Here is a 26,853-nt window from a genome sequence, read left to right as displayed (position 1 = left end):
ATCAGCATCATTCGTTGCTAGGAAAATGCAAATCTGAAGCATCTCCCGCTCACTAGGATGGTGATAATAAAAACAGTAAGTGTTAGTGAGGATGTGCAGAACTTGGACCTTATACACTGCTGTTTGAGGATTTGAAGTAGTATAGTTAGTTACTTTGGAAAACAATTTCGCAGTTCCTCAAAATGATAAACCTATATAGATCACCACATGACCCAGGAATTCTATTCCTAGGTAACATACCCAGGAAAAAGGCAAATCTATGTCCAAGCAAAAATGTGCATATGCGTATTCAGAGCAGTATTATTCATAATAGTCAAGGTGGAAAGAACCCACATATCAACCGATGAATGGATAAATAAAATGTGGGGTATCTGTGCAATGAAATATGACTTCGCAATAAAAAAATACTAATATGTACAGTGTACTACGTATGAATGTAAACCTTGTAAACATTGCACTAAATAAAAGAATTCAGTCATAATAGGCCACGTATTGTATGATTTTGTTTATATGAAATGTCCAGAATAGTAAATCTATATAGAGAAAGTATATTAATAGTGTGCTAGGTCTGAGGGTGTTGCGGAGAAATGAGGAGTGACCTAAAATGGGTGTCAGGTTTCTTTACGGGGTGAAGAAAATGTTCTAAAATTAATTTTGTTAATATTTTCACAACTCTGTGAATGTACTGAAAATCATTAAATTGTATTTTTTATTTTTTATGTTAAAAAAATTTTTTTTTAAATACCAAAAAACACCAAATGCAAACATTCTTAACTTTTGATCGTTCTGTTCTACATATATAATCAGTAATTCACATAAATTGTACTCTTTAAATGGGTAAATTTTATGGTATGTGAAATATATCTCAAGCTACAAACCAAAACAAAACACAAAAAACCTACCATAGCTAAAATAGACTCTTAAAATGATGGTAAGCATTCACTTCTTCTTGCCAGCCAAAGTTCAAATACCATGGATTGTGCAAGGTCACGTCACTCATTTTGGGCTGGAGAAAAAGAATTGCAAGTAGTTATTTTCTTCATAGCAAGCTGTAGTCTGTGAAGAGATGCAACTTTTTACCCCCTGAATGGTGAGCTTGTACTCCACCCCCTCATTGCACCCCCCCCAACAATTTTGTTATATAATATCCTTTTAGCTTCAGTGGCCTGCTTGCCACAATGTGCCACGACCCCACACATATATATGCCTGATAAAATTGACGTGCTGTGAAGTTCTCCCACTTTCAGGCATTGCTTAAAGAAAATGCTTCCTACTTTACTTTCATTAATCTGACATTGCTGTTAGTATATTTGGCTTGACTTTGCCTAGTCCCTGGTGTCATCATCTTGAAATGATGACAAGATGCTTCTTACTTTTAAGATTCATCCATTTGTATTTTCAAGATGATGATGGGAGGATAAAATCACCTTTGTATCTGAAACGTATGTTTTGGAGTGTTTTTATTTGGCGTCCACAATGCATGGTACTGTACTGTCTGCTTGTCAGTCTAAAATGGTGACTTAAGAACACTTTGCTTCCAGAAGCCCATACAGTTGGACTGAATAATAAGAATGTTTATTAGCATATTAGCTGTAGTAATGTGTATGATATTTTAAAATACATCACACCCAGTCACATAAAGCAGTTGTTGACTGTGTTTAGCAGTAAAAATGCAAGTGCAAGCCAGAAACAAAGCCCTGACCTCAGCAGAACTCGGAGTTTAAGAACGTTTGCAATCAAATAACAGTTTGGAAGTCTATCTAGAGTGCAGTGGGGTCTGAGCAGTGTTAGGTAGAAAGGCCTGACTGTGAAAGCTTTGTAGGTAAAGTGACTTAAATTGATACTTGAAGATGATGAATATGGAAGCTCAGGAGAAGGAAGGCCAAAGGCAAAAGAAATCATAGATAAGCCTTTAAATTAATGGTTTTCAACTGTGAGTGATTGTTCTCTCCCTAGGGACATTTGGCAAAGTTGGAGGCATTTTTGAGCATCATAACTGGCTTATGGAGGGAAAGTGGGAAGAACTAGTAACAGGTAGTAGAAATGGATAGAGGCCGTTGATACTGATAAAATCCTATAGTGCATAGGACAACTCTCCACAACTAAGTATTATCTGGTCCAAAATGTCAGCAGTGAATTTCCTAAAGCAAAGACCCTCAACACGTGTTTGTGGAGCTGAATGTAATTGCAGTGTTTTCTTTTTCAGTGCAGGATTCTGGTATAGAAAGAATAGGAAAGGAAGTTACTTTTCAAGAATTGAAGTGTAATTGGTAGAATGTGGAGTTAGAAAGAACATTTCTAACTAGCTTTCTCTGTTTTTCAGAGAGTAAGATTTCTCCCTAAAGATGGCAGTGGTACATTGGAACCCACATTTCATATTGGTTCTGGTATTCAAGAGAAAATATGGATTGATATTGGTATGAATTTATTTAAAAAAATGTATTATGAGGGTCATTAGTCTGAGAATCATAGAGAAAGTTTTTAGCTTTTGTGATAAAATTGTAGTGAGCTGTTGTGTACAACAGTTTTTGTGGGCGTATGTTTTCATTTCTCTTTCATTTCTCATTCATATTTTTCCTTTTTACCTGTGTCTTTTTGTTTATAAGAAACATAATTAGGTCTTGTTTTTCATGACCCCAAGGTCATGAAGATATTTTTCTCATGTTTTCTTGTAAAAGTCTTATAGTTTTATCTATTACATTTTGGTCTATAAGCTATCAATAATTTTGGGGAGATGTATTGTTTGAGGCAGGGATTGAAGCATATTTATTTTTTCCCCTTATAATGTCCAGTACATTTCCAAATAAGTATCCCAAAATATGACATAGCTTAGTAAATGTTATGTGTACACTTGAGAAAGATGAGTTTTATTGCAGTTGCATATGGTGTTCTCAAGTTGTTAGCATTGCTCAAATCTTTGATATTGTTTTTTATTTTTTGGTTTACTTGTCTATTTATTACTAAGATAGAGATGTTAAAATCTTTAGCCTTGATTAGGACACTTTCCTGTTTTCCTTTGATTTTGCCAATTTTTGTTCAAGTATTATGAATTTGAGAGTTTTTTTGTGGAGAGTACATGGACTATTATGAATGCTGTGTCTTCTGATGAACTGACCCATCTCTCATTTAAAGGGATGCCTCATAGTTTCTGCTAATAATCTTTGTCTTGAAACATACTCTTTCTGATATTAAAGTGCCATACCAGCTTTTTTATGCTTGGTGTTTGTAGCATATATCTTTTTACTCCTAGTTTTCCTTTTTACCTATGTCTTTATGTTTATAAAAAACATAATTAGGTCTTGTTTTTAAAAAATTATGTGTTCTTTGTTTTGTTTTGTTTTTTTCTCCTGCATGGGCAGATACCAGGAATCAAACCCAGGCCTCTGGCATAGCAAGTAAGAACTCTGCCTGCTGAACCCCTATGGCCTGCCCAAGCCATCATGGCCCGCCCTGTTCTTTGCTTTTTAACTAGGGAATTTAGTTCATTTATATTTAATGTAATTATTGAAATGTATGGGTATAGGCCTGCCATCTTGGTATGTCCTATCTGTCCTTTGGCCCTTTGTTCCTCTTCTTTGCTGCCCTTTTAGTAGATTGAGTATTTTTTAGTATTCCATTTTATCTCATGTTGATTTTTTTTTTTGTAGATAACCAGCTCATGTTTAATTGTGGTATTTTAAAATTGTACAATTTTGACACCCTGCCCACCCTATCCCCCTCATTTAGTCTCTTAAAATGATAGGAAAAAGCCTAACAATCACAAGTATAATGTGTTTAATAAGTTTACCCCATCAGTTCCTATTTGCAGCACCCAGTATTTCTTTGAAATACCAGACAGATGCAGTAGAGGCCAACAGTGCATTTCAGACCTCTCAGAATTTAAAAGTTTATGTTCTCTGACCAAATTGGTACCTCCCCACACTTGGGGAACTTTAAATGTACCAGTGAAAAAAAGCTTTTTCCCCTTCAAGGGGAAGAACGAAAATCACTCCTCAAAACCCAGCACAGGGCGGGCCACGGTGACCCAGCAGGCAGAGTTCTCGCCTGCCATGCTGGAGACTCGGGTTCAATTCCCAGCACCTGCCCATGCAAAAAAACAAAACAACCCCCCCACCCCAGCACATCTGGCTGGGAGGTCTTTCCTCCTGTCCCATGTCTTCAGCCTTTTTTTTGGCAGTAGAGCAAGAGACCAAAACCAAGCCTGCGCTATAAGAAGCAAAACAGTGATAGCTATAAAGGGAGTGACCAGGAACAATTCCTTTACTCCACATCTAATGTATATGTTTCACAGAAGAAAAAAGTTTGCACATTGCAACAGTTAGATTTACAGAATCCATTCAGCCAAGATAGTGGAAGGCAGGAAGGGGAGGGTAAATGACACAGGGAGAAAAGCAAAATATTCAAATTAATCCACATACAGGGGCTGGCAAATGCTAGAAAATAGAAAATAGCTGCAGAAAAATCTGTGGTCCTTTCAGACTCTTTGTGGTGGCAAAAATCCATGTACTGGTGTCAGGAGACTCTATCTTCCATGCACTGGAGACAAACATTCCAATTCCTCAGAGGGAAGGGGCTATTTAGAGAGCCCTTAGTAGAGTGCCTCATACCTTTCATGGGTAGGGAAGGGTGAACAGGGAAAGTATGAGGACTGCATTGCTGTGAGAAAAGCCCAGGGAAAACCAAGTCCAAAGTAGTAAAGCCAATTCCTTGCTGTATTTGACAACCACTAGTGCATTTCAATTTCTTTATTGAACCAGTGATATTCAGAGCTGTCAGGAGAGTGGAGAAGGAACATATGCAAGAGACTAACCAGCTGGCCAATGAGGTGGGTGGGAAAGAGACTCACAAACATTGCCTGCGTGAGGAAAAGAGCCTACAGCAAAAGGTTGAAAAGCATGTCATCAATTATTTTGTTGATACTAGGGTATGGATGCGGCTTCCTCCCTGATATCTCAAATGCCAGATTAGCTGTATCCTGAAGCCTAATGGCATTTTGTTATGCACAGACAGGGGGGAGCACCCAAAGAGCACTGAAAATGATCTAAGGGAGAATTCCAGCCATGACCAAACATCTCCACGTAGTGATGGATCACCAGTGCTTTGGGTTATTACAGACTGAAACACAGGAATAAACATTTGATAAAACAAGAGGAGACCAGACCAGACCAGAATACTCTGCCATTCCAAGTATGGCACTGGAAAATGCTAACAACGTGGTTCTCTCTCCTGCTTCCACTCCAGGCTTTGGGCTCTGTGCTGGGCCAATTCACTATTTGCTTTTTGCCACCACTGCTCTTCTCTCTTTGGCTATATTTGAGCATCTAGTTTTGAAATGGTATAAATGCCCCAGATGAAGTCTTTGAGTTCCCTGCTGAGGTCCCAGAGAAAGGTTTTGACACTGTCAGCCATCTCTTCACTACCCATACTGCCAACTACACAGAGGAGAGAGAGGCACCCCAAAATCTCATCGTGAAGGACCCAGTAGCTCAGCTGCCCAGGCCCCCGCCCAGCCCCTTTTCTGCTGTGGGCCTGCTGGGCACCTGGCCGCCTGCTCCTGCTGGGCTCTCCCAGAGCTGGGACTCTTGTATTGATTTTTATTTTTTATAATTGTATGATCTCATTTATATGAAATATGTGTAATAAGCAAACTTCATAGAGACAGATAGATTGCAGGTTGCCAGCAGCCGTGGCGGTGGGGAGGAGGCAGTGGATGTGGTAAGGGGGAATTACGGCTCAGTGGGTACAGAGTTTGCCTTTGAGGTGATGGAGAAGTTGAGATAGGGATTCTAGTGATGTCAGCACAATATTGTGAATAGAATTAATGCCGCTGAATTGTGCACTTGAAAGTGGTTAAAATGAGAAATCTTGAGTTGTATATTTGGGACTATAACAAAAAGTATAAAAAAAACAATTAAAGTGGAAAAACAGTTCTATCTTTAGTTTTCTACTTCTCTTGCCAAGAGATAACCAATGGGAGAGGGAGGTGCTATAACCGAGAACTTAGGATTTAAAAATGACTGAGTACTGCCTCATTATATAGATATTTCTTTGTAGTGTCTAGTATTTTAGAATAGCCAGAAAGAAATACCTGAGATGGTTGAACTGTAATCCAGGAGTCTGACCCTTGATAATGATTGTCTGGCTGTATTAGGAAAAACAAGTCAATTGCCCATGTCCCCCCCACCTCAGAGAAGTCATTTTGTTGTCTTCAGGCTTCCGTTTATTTCTGATGATGTCATCTTTCTTTCTCATTAATGATCCCTGTATTTCTACTTTTTTTTTCTTTCTGCTTTCAAGATTTTCCTTTTGTTTAAAAAAAATTTTTTTTTTTCATTTTTAGCAGTTTGATTATGTTGTGCCTTATGTTGTGTTTTATCCAGCTTGGAGTCACTAAGGTTCTTGGATACCTGGGCTGATATTTCATATCAAATTTGGAAGATCTTAGCCATTATCTTCTCAAATATTTCTTCTGTCCCATTTTATTTTCCTTCAGTTACATGAAGTTAAAACATTTGATATTGCCTTAAAGTGACCAGATTCTTTGATCCATTTTTCCCACTTGTCTTTTCTATTTGTGTTTCAGTTTAGTTAGTTTCCCTTGACCTGTCTTCACATTGACTAATTCTTTCTCTGCTGTGTCAAACCCGTCTTAAAGAATTCTTAACCACTGTTATTGTATCTTTCATTTTTTGCATATCCATTCATCTCTTTTTAATAGTTTCCATCTTTCTATTGAAATTCCCATCAGTTCATGCATGATGACCACCTTTTGCACTGGATCCTTAAACATAATTATTTTTAGGTTTTGTTTGATTCCCCTCCCCCCCACCCCCTGTATATATATAGGCTCTCTCTAGATCTGGTTCTCTTGATTACCTTTCTTGACAGTGGGTTACATTTTCTTATTTCACTGTCTGAAGTTTTTGGTTGAGAGCCAGATACTGTGTGTAAAAAAAATAGTAAATATTTAGGTCTTTTAAAATGACATGTCCGTTCTTCTGTTAGTTCACTAGCATTTAGGGCTGACTCCGTTTATTTTGAACTAGAGCCGGGCTTTGTTGTTCTTTAATTAGATTCATTTTAATCACAGGCTTCATGTGATTTGAAGATTTCTTTGGAAGGGTTGTCTTAGTTTGGTCCTGCCCTCAATCTCCAGAGGCCCCGAATGTCTGTGCCTCATGGTCTCCTCTCTCAACGCTCCTACCCGAGTCCCAGGAAGCTACTGTGTCCTCAGTGAGAGCATAGAGGACCTGGAGTGTTCTCTCAGTTTTCCTGCCTTGCCCTCATGCCCACATGTCAGGTGTGTTCTCTTTCTGCAGTCTTGACCTGCTCTCAGACATTCTCATGAGTATTTGGCAGAATCCTAAATATAGCTCAGCCATCTGTCGGGTAGAATCCCATGGAAAAGAGTCGGAAAGTGGGTGCAAACTCTATGTTAAAATTAAGCTAAAGATTTAAAAATTTTACATTTTGTTAAAATTCCATTGTTCTTAATCTCTGATTGCTTCTTCTTTGCAGTGCTGTTCAACCAAGGCTGAAAGCAACTCATCCTTTTAGTGGGGTGTTCTGTTTTCTTCAGGGATTTCCTTATCTTTTTCTGAATGTTAGTTCACTGGGTTTCTTTGCATCTTCAGATTTCAAGTATTTTAAAAAATGTTGACAGAATTGGTTGCCCATCTTGTTCTTATTGTTAAGATGGGAACTATGTTCTCTTATAACTTTTTACATTCTGAGCAGAAGCAGCCATTCTCTGATGATTCATTTTTTGAATTCACTTTGATCAGAGCTTATAATCTCACTTCTCCTGTGTGTCATTGCTTGCTTGCTCTGTTTGAAAATCTCTGGTGCATAGAAGAAAGAAGTTATTATAAAAGCTTCATCCTTGATAGAATGGTAAGATCAGGCAACCTAAGTTTATCATCTCTGGAAAAATGACTGATTCATAGATTTGTACTTTCTTTGTTTCCAGCAATCCTTGTGAGAAAATGATTGTCGTCTCTTTAACTTTTAAAATTCTTTTGTTTGGCTTTGACATGTTTTCCTTCTCATATAAAATTTGGTGCTGGATTTCTATCATGTTCATTTATTTTTTTACTTTTCCTTTTCAACGTTCCTCCTAGAAAAGTGTTAGACTATTTTTTGATTGTTACCACCATAGATTGTGATAGCTACTTCTGAGTTTTTTTCACTTATCAATTCACCAGTTTGACAGGGGAAGTCTCATAGCACAATATTGTAAAGTTTCTCTCCATTTTTATCTTTTTTGTATTTTTTCTTTGTTTACCATTTCAGTGATCTGTCAGGTAGAATACAAAATAAACACGCATCTTCTGAATGCTTTGTTAGAGCTTTAGATGTGGGTAAAATGTAGAATTCAGAAATTAGCTATCTAGACTATTTGCTTCTCATGTTTGGGCCTGGGTATTTCCTTATGCATAACAGTACACTATTTTTTTTGTTGTTGTTGTTAGTGAATGCCAAGAGATCGAGATGCAGATTTAAGAACAAGAACTTATTTAACCTAAGTGTTCCTTTCTTCAGATTTCAATTCCCAACGTTGTGCTCTATGGCTAAAAATCACGGCTCTAAGTAAAGAAAGACTGACTGTCCTTGCACGGTGGTCTTAGATCCCACCATTTTTTCTTGATGAAGTTTATACTGTTGCGTTTATAGTCACTGGATGTTTTAGTTTCCCAGCTGCTAAAACAAATACTATGTGTGGGTTGGTTTAAATAATGGGAGTTTGTTGGCTAGAAGTATAAAATTGAGGCATCAGCAAGATGATGCTTTCCCAGAAGACTGACGTTCAGGGGCTGGCTGCCAGTGACGCTGGGTCCTTGGCTTTTGGTCACGTGCAGATGAACATGGCAGGGTCTTTTTCTTCTGGACTCTGAAACGCCTGAGGATCCTGGTGGCATCTCTCACTGTCTTTCACTGGGCTTATGAGGGACTCCAGTAATCTGGATTAAAGCCCAACTTGATTCAGTGGGCCACCTTAACTGAGGTAACATCTTGGATATTTGGCCCATACCCAACAGAATGCAGGCTGAGACCAAGAACGTGTCAACACTGGGGCACACAACTCAATCCACCACACCAAGAATCATCTTTTATTCACTCTGTGTGATGAAACATTCAGAGTTTAGCACAGCATCTGCACATAGTAGGTATTCAGATCTTACTTTGGTGAGGAAGAGAAGAAGTGCCTCCTTGGCAAAACCACTGTAATGAATTATAGGAATATTGGTTCCGAGGACCAAGAATTTTCAGTTCTAATTCTAGCTCCAGCAGGGTCACTAATGTTCTTACCTTAGCTTCTCCTTGAAATGTAGACGATAGAATTGTGCTTTCTTTTTTTAACCTAAATATGACTAATCTAGCACATCGTTGTAAAGTTTTCTATTTTTGGCTGTCCTTATATTCCCCATGTTGTCTTATATACTCATTAATTTTATTAGTAATTCATGTCTTTTTTCAAACTCTACAGAATATTTTTGTTATAATTTAATAATGGAATGCTTTTAATACTGCACTTTGAAATGTGTCCAGTATTTCCTACAGTCTCATTTTTCTTTAATGATTTCCTAGCAATTGCTTAATAAAAAAGAAAACGAGAAAGAAACTTGAGAAATATGAAAGGCTAGGGCATGTTTCGGTTCACTGTTTTATTTTTCCTGCATTAATACTAGGGGTTCAGTAAGCAGAGGATGAAACTGGGTGTCTTTGTGACAAGATGGTGACCCAGTCTTACATAATGCTAGTGACTGATCCCCGTTTAGTCATGTGTTGCAAGTGTGAAGTGTTTTGAAGAATCTGTCGGGTGATGAATTAATTTTCCAAAGTGAAGACGTTGTTTTGAGTTACCATATTATTTGTCATAATGTAAACAGAAGTGGAATTCTTTCCCTGTGATGATATGTTTCAGTGTACTCTCTCATCTTTCAACTGGTTTGTTTATTCTCTGCTCGGTTCCAAAAAGGGCTAAAGGTTTGAGTCATTGTACCCTGCCTTACTTGGAGGCAAGGCATATCATTCTTTTGTTTTTAGTCCACGTTGAATTTTTACCCAGACTTAATTCGGCTGTTTCCTTTGAAGCCTGACAATTGCTATTTTCCTTCTGTTGGTATCTGTAATTCTAGTTCATAACTCTTCAAACTCTGCCTCATTTAACACGTATTTCTTATATTCCAAGGTGCCAGAATCACTCATTCTTTGTCCTGTCCTCTCTCTGCTGCTCTGGGTGTAACTTGGTTAAGGATAGGCTACCATCTGCTTTTATAATAAATATAATTTCCCCTCTACATGAAAATCAGTGGGAAACCAACCCTAGGAGAAAACAGAAAGGCTCTAGAGTGAAGAATTTCTTCAGGCTCATTGCCTGAAATTTGTGAGTAATCTCTTATTTATGCCCTTGTTTCCTCTTGTCTGTTTGTCCATCCATCCATCCATCCATCCATCCATCCATCCATCCATCCTGTTGACTTTTACTGAATCCTTTTCTCGTTATTGATGCTGTATTGTAATTGATCTGTCTTTATTCTTTATTCTTTGCGCCACAGCTTTCTTACTCATCATTTTGTGCCCATAACTTGTATTTCTCAAGTCCATTCATTTTTCTCTATCATGATTTCTTCCATTTCTGTCTCATCTTCTCAGTCTTTTAAGATCACTTTGCATCTAACAATGGCCTGTCTTCAGTCCATTCTTCACCCAGCAAAAAGTTCTTCATGCACACTTTTAATCTGCTCATGTTATTCCCCTACTAAAAACCTTCAGCTGCATAAACCAAATCCTTAGTGTGGCCAGTGAGAGCCTGTGCAGCTGGTCCCTGGTCTGCTGCTTTTGCTTTCTTTTGTTCCGCTTTCCAGCTGGCTTTGTAGCCCCAGAGAGGAGGCTGATCTCAGTTCCCCCAGACTGTGCTTTCTCCGCCCCAATCAGGACTTCTCTGGCGCGGCTCCTCTCCCTTGGCTGATTCGTCCTCTCAGCCTCCACTTAAATACTCCTTCTCTGGGGAAACCTAGCTTCCCGGTTTAGGGCAGGCCTTCTTGTTACATATGCTGTAGCGCTTTCAAATGTGGAAGTTGTCTTCTGAGATCAGCAGCTGGATTAGCCCACAGATCAGTCTTTTCATTCTCTAACAGATTGCAGGTTGATTGCCTTTATATCTGGGCGTACCCCCGATTGTTAGGGTTTTCTTGTAGGAGGGTGGCAGCTGCAAGAGTCTTGTACAACTGTAGTTAATAAATGTGCAAAAATTGTTTACCTTCTGTTTTCCCCGCCAGACGAGAAGCCCTCCCGGGCTGTGTGCCTAGCCCGTGGCCTGGCACGTGGTCGGTATTCAATAAATGCTTACTGACCCTCTGGTACAAGGCTTTGAGCGGAGTAGTCAGTCACTTAATGTTTGTTGAACTGAAAGCTGGTAAACCTTGGATTTCTTCTCTTATGACAGAGATTGCCATTTTGCCCCAGTTTCCGTGATCTTTCCTAGTTTTACCATTACACGGTTAGAAAAGCTGTCAACTTTTTATTATGTATTTGATAATAATGTCTTGCATTTTATATTTTTATGGTTTAATGACATTAAATGTTTGAATAAATACAGTTTTAGGGGGGTCTCTAGAGATTTTTCTTCTTTACGAGGGAAGAAGAAAATGGGGTAGGGGCGGGGGTAACCCAAGACTCCCCACTCCCCCATGTGTAAATATTGCTTTATCACTTAACTGATGTAAAGAGAAGCATTTAGGCCATCTGACATTTTCTGTCATCATTTTTAATTAACTCCTCTGAGCCCAGTGTGGGTTCCTAAGAATAAGGGCCCAGATCTTCACATCGCAGGCAAGGAACTTCTTTAAAACAGCTTGGCTGTCTGGGCATCTTGATTGGTTCTTGTTCCAAAAGGATGGTGTGAGCGGTAAATCGAGAGGAAATGCTAGAGGGGGCCTTGAAGGACCTTTCCATGTTCAGGAGTGAGGTATCCCACTGATGGGGGATTTTTTTTTTTTTCTTCTTCACAAATCATAGTTTGGAGGAAGTGGTTGTAGATAAGCACCAGCGGTTGTAGTTTGTATTATAGTTATTTTGTAGTGAACTTGAAGCAAATAACGTATTCTTCTCTGCTCCATAACCATCATGTGGGGAGAAAGCATAACGCCTGTGGGAGGGAATGCTGGAAGGGTTGCTTATTCATTATCTGTCACAGTACTTTTAGAGATTTAAAGTACTTATAAGGATTATGATGATTATTGAATTATAATTGATTCTTACTGCTTGCCTTGGTTGAAAAAAGATTATCCAATAGTTAAAAACGATGTGAATAGTATTACAGGAGCGATAATTAAAAAAAAGAATATTCAGTGAGGAAAGGAAATTAATAGTTAGTTTCTGTTTCAACAGTCTGTTTTCACTTATAGTGTTTTGCGTTTTTGGGGTGTCTGTATGGCCTTTTAATTCCTTGCCAGAAAAATTTATTTTCTGATCCTTTTTGATCTAACGTACCAATTATTGTTTCATTTGAGAAGCTATCCATGGGGTGAGAGAAAAGACTCACCAGTTCTCTGCCTAGTATTCTTTCTATTTTTTTTTTTGGTATTTTTATTGACAAGAAACATACAAACACAAGCATTCTTAACATACGAACATTCCATCCATGGTGTACAATCAGTGGCTCCCAGCATCATCACATAGTTGTATATTCATCACCATGATCATTTCTTAGAACATTTGCATCACTCCAGAAAAAGAAATGAAAAGAAAAACTCACACATACCATACCCCTTACCCCTCCCTCTCACTGACCACTAGTGCTTCCATTTACCCAATATATTTAACCTTTGTTCCCCGTTTTTTTTTCCCTATGTCCCTTACTACTCCCTTTCATTGATCATCAGTGTTTCAGTCTACTCAATTTATTTTAACATTTGTTTGAAATTCTTTCTTAATACTAAGAATTTTCAGGCAAAATCTCCAATGCATAAGTAAACTGAACTGAGAAGTATTGATGTTGGGTCCTGGGAACCAAAACGGGGCCTGAGGAAAACAGGAGGGAAGCACTATCCTCTCGGAAGTGAATTTGTGATGGGGTGAACAGTGAGTTGCCGTTTTTAACTCTGTACATGTCTGAATAACGATAAACCTCTATTTTTTTTTTTTTTAATAAATGAAAGCGTAACCATCAAGATAAAACCTTAGGCGGTAAAAAAGGAGGTTTTGCTCTTAACTGGCCAAGGGATAACCTGTCCTGTCACTGGTGTTTTGCAGGCCGGGCGTTTCTTTGACCTTGCAGGCGTTTTCAGAAGAGGAGAGGAAGCAGTGGTTGGAAGCTCTGGGTGGAAGAGAAGCTGTAAGAATCATCAGTGGTTGAGTTTTAATTTCAAGTCCTTCAGAGTCTACTTGTGTTTATTTTACATTATTTTTTTGTAATTTTTTAATGGTATTTGAAAAAAATTTCCTGCTGAAACTGGTGTTTGAATTCATCTTGGAACTGTTCTGTTCTTAGAATAAGGTATGAGGTAGCAGCAGCACACAGGAGACGAGTGTATCATTTCGTTTTTATTTCCGATTTTTTCGTGACTTTACCACTCTGAGTTGCTTTGCTTGAGGAAGTCATCTAAATTTTCAATTTCTTCATTCCTACCTGACAGGACTTTAGATGATGAACCTTAAGAAAGGCTTGCAGTGCATTTTGATCTCAAGGGAGATGAGCAGTAAATATGACGTAGTGCAGGCAATATTATAAGTGACTGTGAGTATTTTGCTTGATTTAACAATTTGGAGTTTATTCTATGCGATATTATATAGCTATATTGAATCGCTCTCTATTCAGATTGGGTTGAGGAGCAAATGACAGGCAGCGATTTAGATCCAGAGGCACAGGAATTCACAGTGTTTGCTACTTTATTCAAGCATTACTTCATTTTGGCAGACTAGTGGCTTTTGGGAACTGAGAGTTTGGCAGAGCATCTTTTAAATTGGGGATGTAGTGATGATAATTACAGAAAATGCCATCGTAACCAATTTAAGTAAGCTGCTTAACGTATTATAAGTCTAAATGAACTGCCAATGTAGGTATCAGGTGGGCTTATCTGGAAAGCATTTGCCGTTCCTGCAGTGTTTACAAAAAAGGAAAGAGCATGGTTAAAAAAGTGGAAGAGGGGTCATATTCATAAAAGAAATAACTGTCAGAGTAGAGCTGATGAGACAGCCAGAAGATAATATCATCTGATGGTAATGGAGGCACGTGAGTGAAAGTACAGGAGATGGGGCGCCGAGAGGCAGGGCAGCAGTACCTGCACCAGTCTTGATGTGGTGTTTGAAAAGTGAAAAACCCAAATTACATATTTCGTAAATACATGCTAAATGTAGTAGAATATTATTGCCCTTGAGGAAAAAAGCAACAATCGGATATTTGTGTCATCTTATTATATCTGAACTGCATTTAGCTTCCTTAGTTTTCTTTCTTTCTATTCTTAATTCGTCCTTGAAATTTGTAGCTGCAGAGTTGAGAGTGTTTAACAGCATTGATGGTTACTGAGATCCCAGCCAGGTGATTCTCTGCGGTACAGGCAATGCCCTGACTAGGGCATGTCTCTCCAGAGAATCAAGCACCACTTTGGAAAGTGAGTTTGCATGGCAGAAAGGTCACGTGACCAAGTCGTTGAGAAATAAATCTGGTGCTAATGACAGTGTAACCTTCAAGACACGTATGTAACGTCCTTTACAGCAAGGAGCCCAGCAATTAGCTTACAGATACGCAGACGAAGGCAGACTTCCCGAAAGAAAATTTTCTGCTGTGCTTTTTATATGGTGTACTACGAATTTTTTTAAGTGCTATATTTTTTCCAAATAATGGGTCAGTGCTAGAGTACTTAGAGACTACCTGGAATTACCACCTTGCTTTTCAGGTGTAGTTATTGAATTATGAGTAGGGGTCATCTTTTGTGAATACAAGATTCTAGAAGTAATGGTGGGAAATGAGCTTCATCTTACTGGTTAGAATGCAGCCATTTCTTCATCATTGTGTAGCTGTGACACTGAATACTTAAGAACCATAGCCCCTTCATCTTATTTTTGCTACTGACCACCTCTCTTTGGCACAGCTCAATGGAAAGAAGAGACAGGGAAGATGCAGATTCGTACCCATTTGTTATTTGTTTTTGTGTTTTAGAGCAGGGTAGTATGGTATTAATCAGTACAAAGTTCATGAAAATGTGGATTTTGCATGATTCTAGGTATGCCCCCTTGAGTCATTTTTGTTGATGTGTTGAAAATATTATTCCCTTTCTCTCTTTTACTAGCTGTTCCATAGTTTTAATAGCGCTGTCCCAAGACCAGAAAGAAGTGAGTACTAATTTATAAAAATGACCTTTTCCTTTTTTTATTTCCTTTGCACTTAATACTGCTGTCAAACTGTTTTTGGGTGTTCCCTCTTTCCTCTCTCTTGCTCCTTTTTTCCCTTCCCTTTTATTTTTCCCTTCCCTCTTTTCTTCCTTTTTTATTATTTATGGAGAAATACAAACATGCAATTAATAATAGTTTTGCTAAGCATAAAGAAAATAACTTGAATTTTATAAAACTTTGTGAATAGTAGATCCTAAATAGTAAACTACTGCCTACTTTTTCTCATAACAATTATTGTCAATAATTACACTTAACACTGTGGAAAAGCTCCAAAGTTTATATTGATGGATTGTTCGTGCTTTCATCTCTGAGAGCCAGGAATCAATATTACTATTGCCTGGATTCTGAATGGAAAGGCTCAGCCTACTCGTTTTTCCTGATTTAATATTTAAAACATGATTCGTCTTTTATTAGGATACACAAATATGCCAGTCTAATTGTAGGCAAGCTTCTATATTAGAAAAATATGTAATTATATTGTCAAAATATTCTGTATTGAATTATCTGTTTTAATTTCATTGTGAAAATAAAATATTATTCTGAAACTTAGAATACAGTATAAAATATGAAAAATCTAATTTAAGCTGATTGTCCAAATATTTTTTAAATACCTAACATTTTTTTCTAGGCTTTCAATAAAGAACTTCTTGTGTTATTACTCAGGCTTTCAAGAAATTTAAGAATCTTCTTTCATTTATTCACACACACACACACACACACACACACATATAAATATATATTTGATCAAGTTGCTTTTGAAATAGTTGACAGAGTATATTGTGACTATTTCTAGATCGCTTCCTCTAAAAATTTTCGATATTTTCTTTTGTGCTATTAAAAGCAAATTAAATTTATTAACTAAAACTATATTGTTACAAATTTAATTGTAAGTTATTGGTAATGTCCTGATAATTCAGCAAGTTTTCTTCTAAATATTTGAAATTTTCATTTGCGTAAGTTAAGAATATGTGCCTTTCAGCTTTTTTAAAATAGTGAATAAACTTAAGATTGTATTTAAAGGAAATAATTTCCTATTTCTGTAAAGAAGAGAAACATGAGTAATTCATTGTGACCCTAATGTTTTCTAACTGATTTCTTTTAGGTGCCCAGTTGGATCAAATGGGTTTCACAATTCTCAGAAAATGCATCAGTGCAGTTGAGGCACGAGGTAACATGATATATCTAAATCATTTTATTCATGAAAGGCTATAGGTATGTAAAATCTAAAAGTCATTTAAAACACTTTTTTTGTTGGCTTTATTTTTTTGGCATGGGAGGCTCCTGGAATCAAACCCGGGTCTCTGGCATGGTAAGGTGAGAATTCTGCCATTGAGCCACCATTGCACCGCCCTTAAAACGCTTTTTGCAAGTGTTTTAGAATGACAGACATTATTACAAAGACCACGTTCTAGGTATCAGAGAATCAATTTGTTCATTTCCTCTGAGAGTGTGGGTTCTTTGTTTTTACTTACGTATTTCCACCATGTATTAAAGAAGTCAGTGCTGCAGTGAGAATCAGAAGAATCAGCAATGTTGGAAAACCAACCTTAATCATTTTTGTTCAAGTGCCATTAACATATTCTTCATCCTCTATTGTCTCTAAACCTCCATTAAACAATTAAAACCAGCTTTATTGAGGCATAATTTACATACAGTAAAATTCACTGATTTGAAGTGCTCGCATTGATGAGTTTTGACATGCATTTAGTCTTGTAACTACCATCACACTTTTAAGAAATTTCTGTCTTCTCAAAAAGTTTGTTTGTGCCCCTTTGTAATCAATCAAGCCTCCCCAGCCCCTGGCAGCCACTGCGCTGCTTTCTTTCACTCTAGTTTTGCCTTTTTTAGCATTTCATGTAAATGGAATCATGCAGTATGTAGTATTTTGAGTTTCGCTTTTTTTTATTTAGCATAATCTTTTTTTAAATTAAGCATTTTATTAATCATAGATTGCATACAATTGTAAGAAATAACACAGAAAGGTATTTTCTGCTATTTATCTAGTTTCTTTCCATGGCAGCATCTTTCAGATCTGTAATACATTATCAAAACCTGGATATTGACATTGAAGACGGACATTCCCATCACCCCAAGGATCCCTCATATTGCCTCTTACAGCCATGCACAATAGTTTTTTTTTAAAAAAAAACCGTTATTGTGATAGCATTTTAACCATTTTTAAGTGTGTAGTTCATTAACAATAATTATATTCACAATGTTGTGCTATCATCACCAGTATCCATTACCAAAACATTTTCATTGCCCCAACCAGAAACTCTGTACTGTTAACTGTTAACTCCCCATCCTTACCACTCCTGCTGGTCCCTGATAATGTCTAGTTTACTCCTTGTCTTTATGAATTTGGTTATCCTGTATATTTTGTATAACTGGAAGAATGTGGTATCTGATCTTTCGTAACTGACTTATTTCACTCAACATGGTCTCTTCAAGGTTCATCCATGTTATAGCCTGGCAGAACTTTATATCTTTTTATGGAGTAGAATCCCATTGTGGATATATACCACATTTGTTTATCCATTCATCTCTTGATGAATAGAATAATGCTTTTTAAATTCATGTTATTTGTGTGTGCATTCTTAGCTCATTTCTTTTTATTGCTAGGTAGCTTTCTATAATAGGGATGTACTACAATTTGTCTGTCCATTCACCTGTTGATAGATATTTGAGTTGGTTTCATTTTAAATGTAAGGACCAAAAGCTGCCCTTGACCAAAAGCTCGGAAGCTTTTCCTTTATAGTCCCTAAGGAAAAATAGGTCCCTTTTACTTTGCAGCTGTACCAGCAGACTTTGAAAAATCTAATATTGAACTTTGTAAAATAGGCTGTTTTTGGAGGTTGAAGATCCTTTTTTTTAGAGACATTGTATGGATAAATTTAATTCGTTCTTATATATTATATCTCCGTGTCCTGCTTTGGATGACTTAGTAGGATGAAGCACTGTATTCACGTTTCCTGTCAAAACAAGGTTTTTATAAAGCCAAGACTGCCACCTGTAAAATTCAAGTGCTGGATAATTGATGAATATGAGCTGTATTTTGATTTGGGGATTTACCCATCAATAATATAAGCCCAAGCTGCAAAAAACTGTTTCTCCCATACTCCTTTACAGCAGCAATTTGAGCTGACAGATTTTCATTTATTTCAGCTTGCACTGAGGTTAAGCTAACAAAGTTCTTCATTTTCGTAGTGCTCCCAAATTTAGAAGAAATACTGTAATTTTCATCTCTCTTAAATCAATATTCATGTTTCTGTTTTTCTTGAGCTTCTTAAGTTAGGAGCCTTAATTGTATCATTTGCATAACTTATTATTCTGATAAATTAAATTCTTTCCCAAAAGGATGTTTTATACATATTTGATTCTGCTTGAACAGTTAAAGATCTATCTAGAAGACTTTGTGATTAGTATGTGTAGTTTCATGGAGTGCTATGTACATTGAATGGAAGGGGTATTGGACTCTGCATGTGTTGAATGTATTTGAATTATATATTTGGTTGGTGTCTTTAACAGAAGAATGAGTACGTATTTTAAGTTGGATTTTCCTGCTTGTTCTAGTTTGCTAGCTGCCGGAATGCAACACAGCAAAGATGGATTGGCTTTTAAATAAAAGGGGATTTATTTTGTTAGTTCTTCAGAGGAAAGGCTGCTAACTTTCCAATGAGGTTCTTTCTTATGTGGGAAGGCACAGGATGGTCTCTGCTGGCCTTCTCTCCAGGCCTCTGGGTTCCAACAGCTTTCCCCAGGGTGATTTCTTTCTGCATCTCCAAAGGCCTGAGCTGAGGTGCGAGTGCTGAGATGAGGAATGCTGAGCTGCTTGGGCTGTGCTACGTTGCGCTCTCTGATTTAAGCACCAGCCAGTTAAGTAAAATGTCATTCATTGCAGCAGGCACGCCTCCTAGCTGACTGCAAATGTAATTGGCAACAGATGAGGTTCCTGTACCATTGGCTCATGTCCACAGTAACAGAACTAGGTGCCTTCACCTGGCCAAGTTGACAACTGAATCTAACTACCATACTACTTAAATATAGAAAATTAAAAAAAAATGCTTTCCTTTTTGGATCTTTTGAATCCAAGGTCTTTTATTATTGAAACCTTTTGTTTTAATGAGATAATAGACTACTAAGAGTTAAAGAATCAGCTTTTAGGTCATATTATAAAAAATGATGGGGATATTACAGAATCTCTGAAGTTTTCTTCCTAAACTTGGAAATTCCTTCAAGGAATATTTCTCTTAATGATTTCCCCTAAAGAGCTATTAGGTTTCTTGAGATCTTTTATTCTCTAAGTAGTCTTGTCTCATTTTGAAAAAATCGATCAGAAGAACAAGGTTCCTCTAATAAGAAAACCTCTCGTCAGTGGCTTAAAAACGACAAAACTTATTTCTCATTTAGGAAGCATTGCTCAGTTCAGAGGGCTTTGATCCTCTCTTAGATACCCGGGCTTTATGGAGCAGGCAGTCTTGTGAAAGGTTGTCTTGCCAAAGTGAAAGACAGCTCTGGAGGACCTTGGACCTTATTGGAGCTGTAAGTAAATGCTCTGGCTTTGAAGTGAGTTACGTTTATTCCAGAGTAATTGGCCAGAAATAGTCACACATCCCCTGTTCTATCTCAGCAATCTGGGAAGCACATGTTATCATGTGCTTGGAAGACAGGTAGAGAACTGGAAATATTTGGTCAACAGCTTTAATGACTGTTGTGTACTTATGTCTGCATTCCCAATCCTAGAGGCATCTAATGAGATCTGAGTGAATAAGATTCTAATCACTTGTGTTTAGCACTTTAAATTTTATCATTGTCTGAAAACTACTTCATATGCTTTAGTAAAACATTACTTTTTTCCTATCATGCTTTATTTTTTTTAGTAACACTTGACAGTTTTTATTGTCAGCCTTATTTGTGAGCATCAAAAAAGTACCTAAAATTTTCAGTAGCTATCAGTACCCTAAGAAAAGATAGCATCTTTTTTTTTTTTTTTTTTTGGCATGGGCAGGCACCGGGAATCGAACCTGGGTCCCTGGCATGGCAAGCAAGAACTTTGCCACTGTGCCACCATTGCCTGCCCAATAGCATCTTTTTTTTTATGTACTAATGTGGACTTATCTTGGCTTGGGACTATTTAGCAGTTACTGTAATTTGAAGATGAGAGCAAATCCCATTTCACTAAAATATTGCCACCAATTAACCAATCATATTCATTCATTTTCAAAAAGTTAATTGTATATGAAGTTAGGAAATGTGGGGAAGTCAGGTAAACTGACCTTTCATTTATTTAACAAATATTTGTTAATGATATGTGCTAGCTCTTAGTGGATTTAGATCATCTAAATGCTACTTGGAAATTATTTGTTTATGTATATCAAGTAGAAGGACTTTGTAAAGTGGTTGTTCCCAAACTTTACAACACATTGGCATCACCTGGATATCTTTAAAAAGAACTGATGCATGCCTCTCACCGTTATTAGGCAAACTTAATTGATATTGGGTGTGTGACCTGGGTTCTGGGATCTTTAAAAGCTCCCAAGTAATACTCGCATGTTGCAAAGATTGTCCTGTTGGAACAGTTGCTTGTGTAATGAAGAAATGGAATGCACAGTTCTTATCTTCATGTTTGTCTTATGCTATATGGGGACCTTTTTCTTTAACTTCTTGGTAAAAAATAACCCAAACAAACGAAATAGAAAAGTTCTGTAGAAAGTAGCACAACGGTCTCTTCCTTCCCTCAGTGACAGATGACTCATCATAGTTAAACCCTGGTTTTGATTTGAAGCTAGTCAGATGACCAGTTTTGTTGCACAATTACAGGGTACGTAGCCCTGCTCTAGGCCTTTGGGATCCATGTTACAGTTTGGTTATGTAGAATCCTTGGTCCATTAACAGAGATAAAACATAGAGAACCATGAACAATTGAAGTGTGCCAGGTAATGAAAGTATTGCTAATTTGTACTGGTTAAGAAAATTTGAATGCATGTTTGATGGATTAGATAGTACTTGATGTTAGTTGAAAAAAATGTCTTTGGGAATAGGATTCCTTAGATTTAAAGGACAGGAAAATATATTTTGACATTTTGAGAAGCCCAGAAAAGATGTAGTGGTAGGAATGGGAGAAGGGTCCATTTGTGGTAGAGATAAGCCAAGCTTGATTGGAAAGAAAGTATGATGAAACGGGAAGATCAGGGACTCACACATTTATATTTAATCGTGAAGGAAATGGGTGATTGTTAAGGGGTGGCGGATAGCAAAGTAGCAGGCTTAAGTAGATAACTTGAAAACAGTTCTTAGTAGCCATATGTGGAATGACTTAATGAAGGAGCCAGAATTCTGCCTAGTTTGGGAGTATTCCATAAACAAGGCAACCGATTCTGGATAATAGATTGGGTAGTGGGTTCAGATAGCATGGATACATGTGAGGGATTTTGCTGTAGTAGACACATTTAGCATCTCATGTAGTAGTCTCATTGTGCTTAGAAGATGAGAGTTCTGCAAGGAATAGCACCTTCAAATTTTAGTGTGAGAAACAAAGAAGATATCAAGGAAGTTCAAGGGGTCATTATAAACCTAATAAAATACATCACGATCACCCAGGAAACTGCTTGAGCATGCAAATTCCAGACCCATTGAATGAGAGTCTTTGGGAGGCTGGACCTCTGCTGTAGACAAGAAGAAATCGATATTAATAGAATATTGGCAGTTGTGCTGGTTTGAAAGGATGTATGTCCCCTAGAAAAGCCATGTTTCAATCTAAATCCCATTTCATAAAGGTAGAATAATCCCAATTCAATACTATTCATTTGGAACTGTAACCACATCATCTCCCTGGAGATATGATTTAATCAAGAGTGGTTGTTAAGCTATATTAGGCGACGACATGTCTCTATCCATTTGGGTGGGTCTTGATAAGTTTCTGGAGTCCTATGAAAGAGGAATCATTTTGGAGAATGAAAGAGATTCAGAGAGAGCAGAGCAGAACGACATAGCCATGAGAAGCAGAGTCCACCAGCCAGCAACCTTTGGAGATGAAGAAAGAAAATGACTACCAGGGAGCTTCATTAAACAAGAAACCAGGAGAAGAAGGTAGCAGATGATGCCGTGTTTGCCATGTGCCCTTCCAGATGGGAGAGAAACTCTGAACTTCATTGATCTTCTTGAACCAAGGTATCTTTCCCTGGATACCTTAGATTGGATATTTCTATAAACTTGTTTTAATTGGGACATTTTCTCGGCCTTAGAACTATAAACTAGCAACTTAATAAATTTCCCTTTTTAAAAGCCATTCTGTTTCTGGTATATTGCATTCCTGCAGCTAGCAAAGTAGGAAAGTAGTCAAGTGGAGAGAAGGGTTTCCTGATCTTCTGCTTTTAGCCAAGGGAGACTTTCTGAGGGAACACAGTTTATGGGGGCTTGGGCAATGATCCTTCTGGCTTTTGGGATTATAAGAGTGAGAGCATAGTAGATATGGGGTCAAACCTTGAGGAATACCAAAAAAGTGAGATTAAGAGAAGATACAGCAAAATGGCTAAGAGTTAGTATCACTGTCAGAAGCCAAGGAGATGGATTAAAATTTCAGATATTTTGTAGGTGCATCCAAGGCAAATTTGGAAGTGTTTATGGCAGCTTTCATTCAGTCATCCCACTGTTTTGTCTCCAGCGCCTCTTATGTATTCTCTCCCTCCCAGTGCCCTGTGGTAGTTTGCCTTTATGTGGGGAAATACCTCATTATTCTTAACTAGCTTTATGCAGCCCTTCCTCCCTTCCTCTGGCTTTGTGGGGAACTAACACGGCAACGTACACACCAAAATATGTGCTCGCTCATAATGGAGTCTGCTACGCCACCTGTATTGTTGAGAAGAAGATGGCTTAGCATTCTCCTTTGCGCCTTCTGGACTTCTGAAACATTGGCCATGGAGGGCTTCCCCCAGGACCTAACACTTGAGCTAGAGTTCCAAATGACAAGGAGGAACTCTCTACGTTGGTGTATGTGGGGTGCTTGAAAGGAAGGAATTTGGCAGAGAAAAGAGTGCGGTTCAACAGAATAAAGCTACTAAAACTAATAAATGAATTCAGCAAAATGGGTTACAAGATCAAAGCCAAAAAATCATGGTATTTTTAAATTTTAGTAATAAACAATCTTAACAAGGAAATCAAGAAAAATATTCCGTTTATAATAGCAACTCTAAGAATCAAATAGCTAGAAATTAGTCAAGGATGTAATGGACTTGTATATGGAAAACTAAAAAATATTGTTGAAAGAAGACCTAAATCAATGGAAAAACATTTTGTCCATTCTACCCAAAGTGATTTATAGATACAGTGCCATCCTATTCAAAATTCCAAGAGCCTTCTTTGCAGAAATGGTAAAACCAGCCATCCAGTTCATATGGAAAGGTTAAGAGGTTCCAAATAGCCAAAACGATGTTGAAAAATAATAGCACAGTGGGAGGACTCACACTTCCTGATTTTAAAACTTAATACAAAGCTACCACAATCAAAATAATGTACTGGCACAAGGACAGGCATATAGACTGATGGAATCAAATTGGAAGGTCAGAAATAAACCCTTATGTCTATAGCCAATAGATATTCTTTTTTTTTTTTTTTTTTAACATGGGCAGGCACTGGGAATTGAACCCGGGTCCTTGGGCATGGCAGGCAAGCATTCTTACCTGCTGAGCCACCGTGGCCCTAGATATTCTTTAAAATGAAAAAAAAAATTGAGGCCTGTTTTGTGACCCAACATGTTGTCTGTCCTGAAAAATGATCCACAAGCACTTGAGAATTTTATTGAGATATATTCATATACCATGCAGTCTATCAGAAGTACACAATGAGTGTTTCATAATCTCATCACATAGTTGTGCATTCCTCATCACAATCAATTTTAGAACGTTGGCATTACTCAGAAAAACCACAACAACCTAACACGTTCCTTATCCCTTGTCCCCCACTTTCCTCCTTGTTTATTAGCTTTAGTAGCTTTGTTGTAGGTTTTTTTTGGATTTTGTTCATATGGGATCATGTCATCTGCAAATAGTGAACGTTTTACTTCTCCCTTTCCAATATGGACACTTTTTATTATTTTTTTTTCCTAGCCTAACTGCTCTAGCTAGAACTATTAGCACAATGTTGTTTTCTTCTGGACCTTCGAAGGAAAGCTTTCAGTTTTTCACCATTGAGTGCAGTGTTAGGTGTGGATTTTCATATGTACCCTTTATCATATTGAAGAGGTTTCCTTCTTTTCCTATGTTTTGCAGTGTTTTTCTCAAGAAAGGATGCTGGATTTTGTCGAATGCCTTTTATACATCAGTTGAGATGATCATGTGATTTCCCCATTCAATTTATTAATGTGGTGTATTACATTAATTGATTTTCTTGTGTTGATGCTCTCTTGTATACCCACTTGATCATGGTGTAAAATTCTTTTAATATGCTGTTGGATTCAACTTGCAAGTGCTTTGTTGAGGATTTTGGCATCCATATTTACTTGGGAAATTGGTCTGTAATTTCCTTTCTTATAGTATCTTTATTTGGCATCAGTATTAGGGTGATGTTGGTCTCATAGAATGAGTTAGATACTGTTCCCTCCTCTTCGATTTTTTGGAAGAGTCTGAGCAGGATGCATATTAATTCTTGGGACAATTGATAGAATAGACCTATAAAGCCATCTGGTTCTGGTCTTTTCTTTGTTGGGAAGTGGTCTTCTGTTTCTTTTAGAGTCAGTGCTGGTTGTTCATGTATTACTGGGAATTTGACCACTTCATCTAAACTGTAAAAATTTGTTGGTATACAATTGTTCATCATATCCTCTTATGACACTTTTTATTTGTGTGAGGTCAGCAGTAATATCCTTCTGTCATTTCTGATCTAATTTATTTGCATCTTCTTTTCTTTCTTTCTCAGACTAGCTAAAGGTTTGTGAATTTTATTCTTCTCAAAGAACCAGCTTTTGGTGGTGTTAATTCTCTCTCTTGTTCTCTTAATTGTCAGTTTCATTTGTTTCTGCTCTAATCTTTATTTTTTCTTTCCTTTTGCTTGCTTTGAGATTAGTTTGCTGTTCTTTTTCTGGTTTCTCCAAGTGTGCACCCTTGGAGTGTGTTTGATTTTAGCTCCTTCTTCTTTTTTAATGTAGACATTTAGGGCTCCAAATTTCCCTCTCAGTACTGCCTTTGCTGCATCCCGTAAGTTTTAATACGTAATATCTTCTTGTTCTCATTTGTCTGATTTTGCTTGCAATTTCTTCTTTGACCCCTTCAGTCTGAGTATGTTGTTTAACCTCCTTGTATTTGTGAATTTACCATTTCTTTGCTTGTTACTGAATTCCATCTTCATTACATTTTGGTGAGAGAAAGTGCTTTTTAGCTTTGAATTTTTAAAAAAATTTGAGGCCTGTTTTGTGACCCAACATGTGGTCTGTCCTGAAAAATGATCCACGAGCACTTGAGAAGAATGTCTGCCCTGCTATTTTGAGGTACAATATTCTGAATATGTCTATTAGATCTAGTTCTTTTATAATGTTATTCAAGGACTCTATTTTCTTATTGATCCTCTGTCTAGATGCTCAGTCTGTAGATGAGAGTGATGCCCCGAAGTCTCCCGCTATGATTGTAGAGATGTCTGTTTCTTCCTTCAGTGTTTTTGTTTGTTTTAACTTGATTAGCGTGTAAATTTATTTTAAATCATTTTGGCACATGATACAGATTGATTTTTGCAGTTTTGAGTGAACTGAAATAGAAATTTCTAAATACAGCAGTGTCTGCCTGTGCAACAAGCATCCATAAAGTAAAAGAAGGTATCTGATCGAAGTGTATCTGCATGAATAAATCAGTTGAAAAATCTGAAAAATTTTGACATACCTTCTGGATTAAGTAAAAAGCGAAATTATTCATGGCTCAATTGCTAAAGGAAGAAAATGGGTCCGAAAAGATTGTGAGTTCTGTTGCAAGAGCTGCTCTATAGGGCGGACCACGGTGGCCCAGCAGGCAAGAATGCTTGCCTGCCATGCCAGAGGACCCAAGTTTGATTCCTGGTGCCTGCCCATGTTTTTTTTTTTTTTTTTTTTAAAAAAAGAGCTACTCTATAGATTTGTGAAATCTAACTCTTTAAGATAATTTTGTTGTTACAGTGGTGATCAAAATTACAAAAGGTGTGAGGTGTCAGGTCAAGTTAAATTTTCACAGAATTTGCTACTTGTACTTATATTAACTTATGGCAGGATATTCATTGTCCAGGTGAATGAAAACTGTGCCATTGTAGCTAATTTTTGCCCATGTGGATGAAATGGAAATTGTGTATTTCCAGACGCATTTTATAGCTTATAGCACTCACTAAGAACTAGCTGCCACGGTACCATAATAAATTTTGAGAGGTACCTAGCATATTACTATTAATGGAAACACAAAGTGTGAGGTAAACTGACCTACCTTTTCCAAAAAACCTTTGAAGCCA

The 26,853-nt window shown here is 37.4% G+C and overlaps 1 protein-coding gene and 1 pseudogene across 1 annotated transcript in view; one reads left to right on the top strand and one right to left on the bottom strand.

The window, feature by feature from the left end:
* The window catches only part of ARHGAP10 (Rho GTPase activating protein 10), a 345,070-nt gene that overhangs the window by 166,264 nt on the left and 151,953 nt on the right, over positions 1-26,853 (top strand). Inside the window, exons 11-13 of the mRNA XM_077139864.1 lie at positions 13,258-13,339; positions 15,294-15,336; positions 16,499-16,564. Of these exons, the coding sequence (XP_076995979.1) occupies positions 13,258-13,339; positions 15,294-15,336; positions 16,499-16,564 (191 nt within the window). The remainder of the gene's footprint in view (positions 1-13,257; positions 13,340-15,293; positions 15,337-16,498; positions 16,565-26,853) is intronic.
* LOC143666253 (etoposide-induced protein 2.4 homolog pseudogene) lies at positions 4,588-5,442 on the bottom strand (annotated as a pseudogene).

This window comes from Tamandua tetradactyla, chromosome 22 (genome assembly GCF_023851605.1).
Source record: "Tamandua tetradactyla isolate mTamTet1 chromosome 22, mTamTet1.pri, whole genome shotgun sequence".
Taxonomy (NCBI): Eukaryota; Metazoa; Chordata; class Mammalia; order Pilosa; family Myrmecophagidae; genus Tamandua; species Tamandua tetradactyla.
Note: the sequence above shows the minus strand (reverse complement) of the source record. Positions and strands in the feature narration are given on the sequence as shown.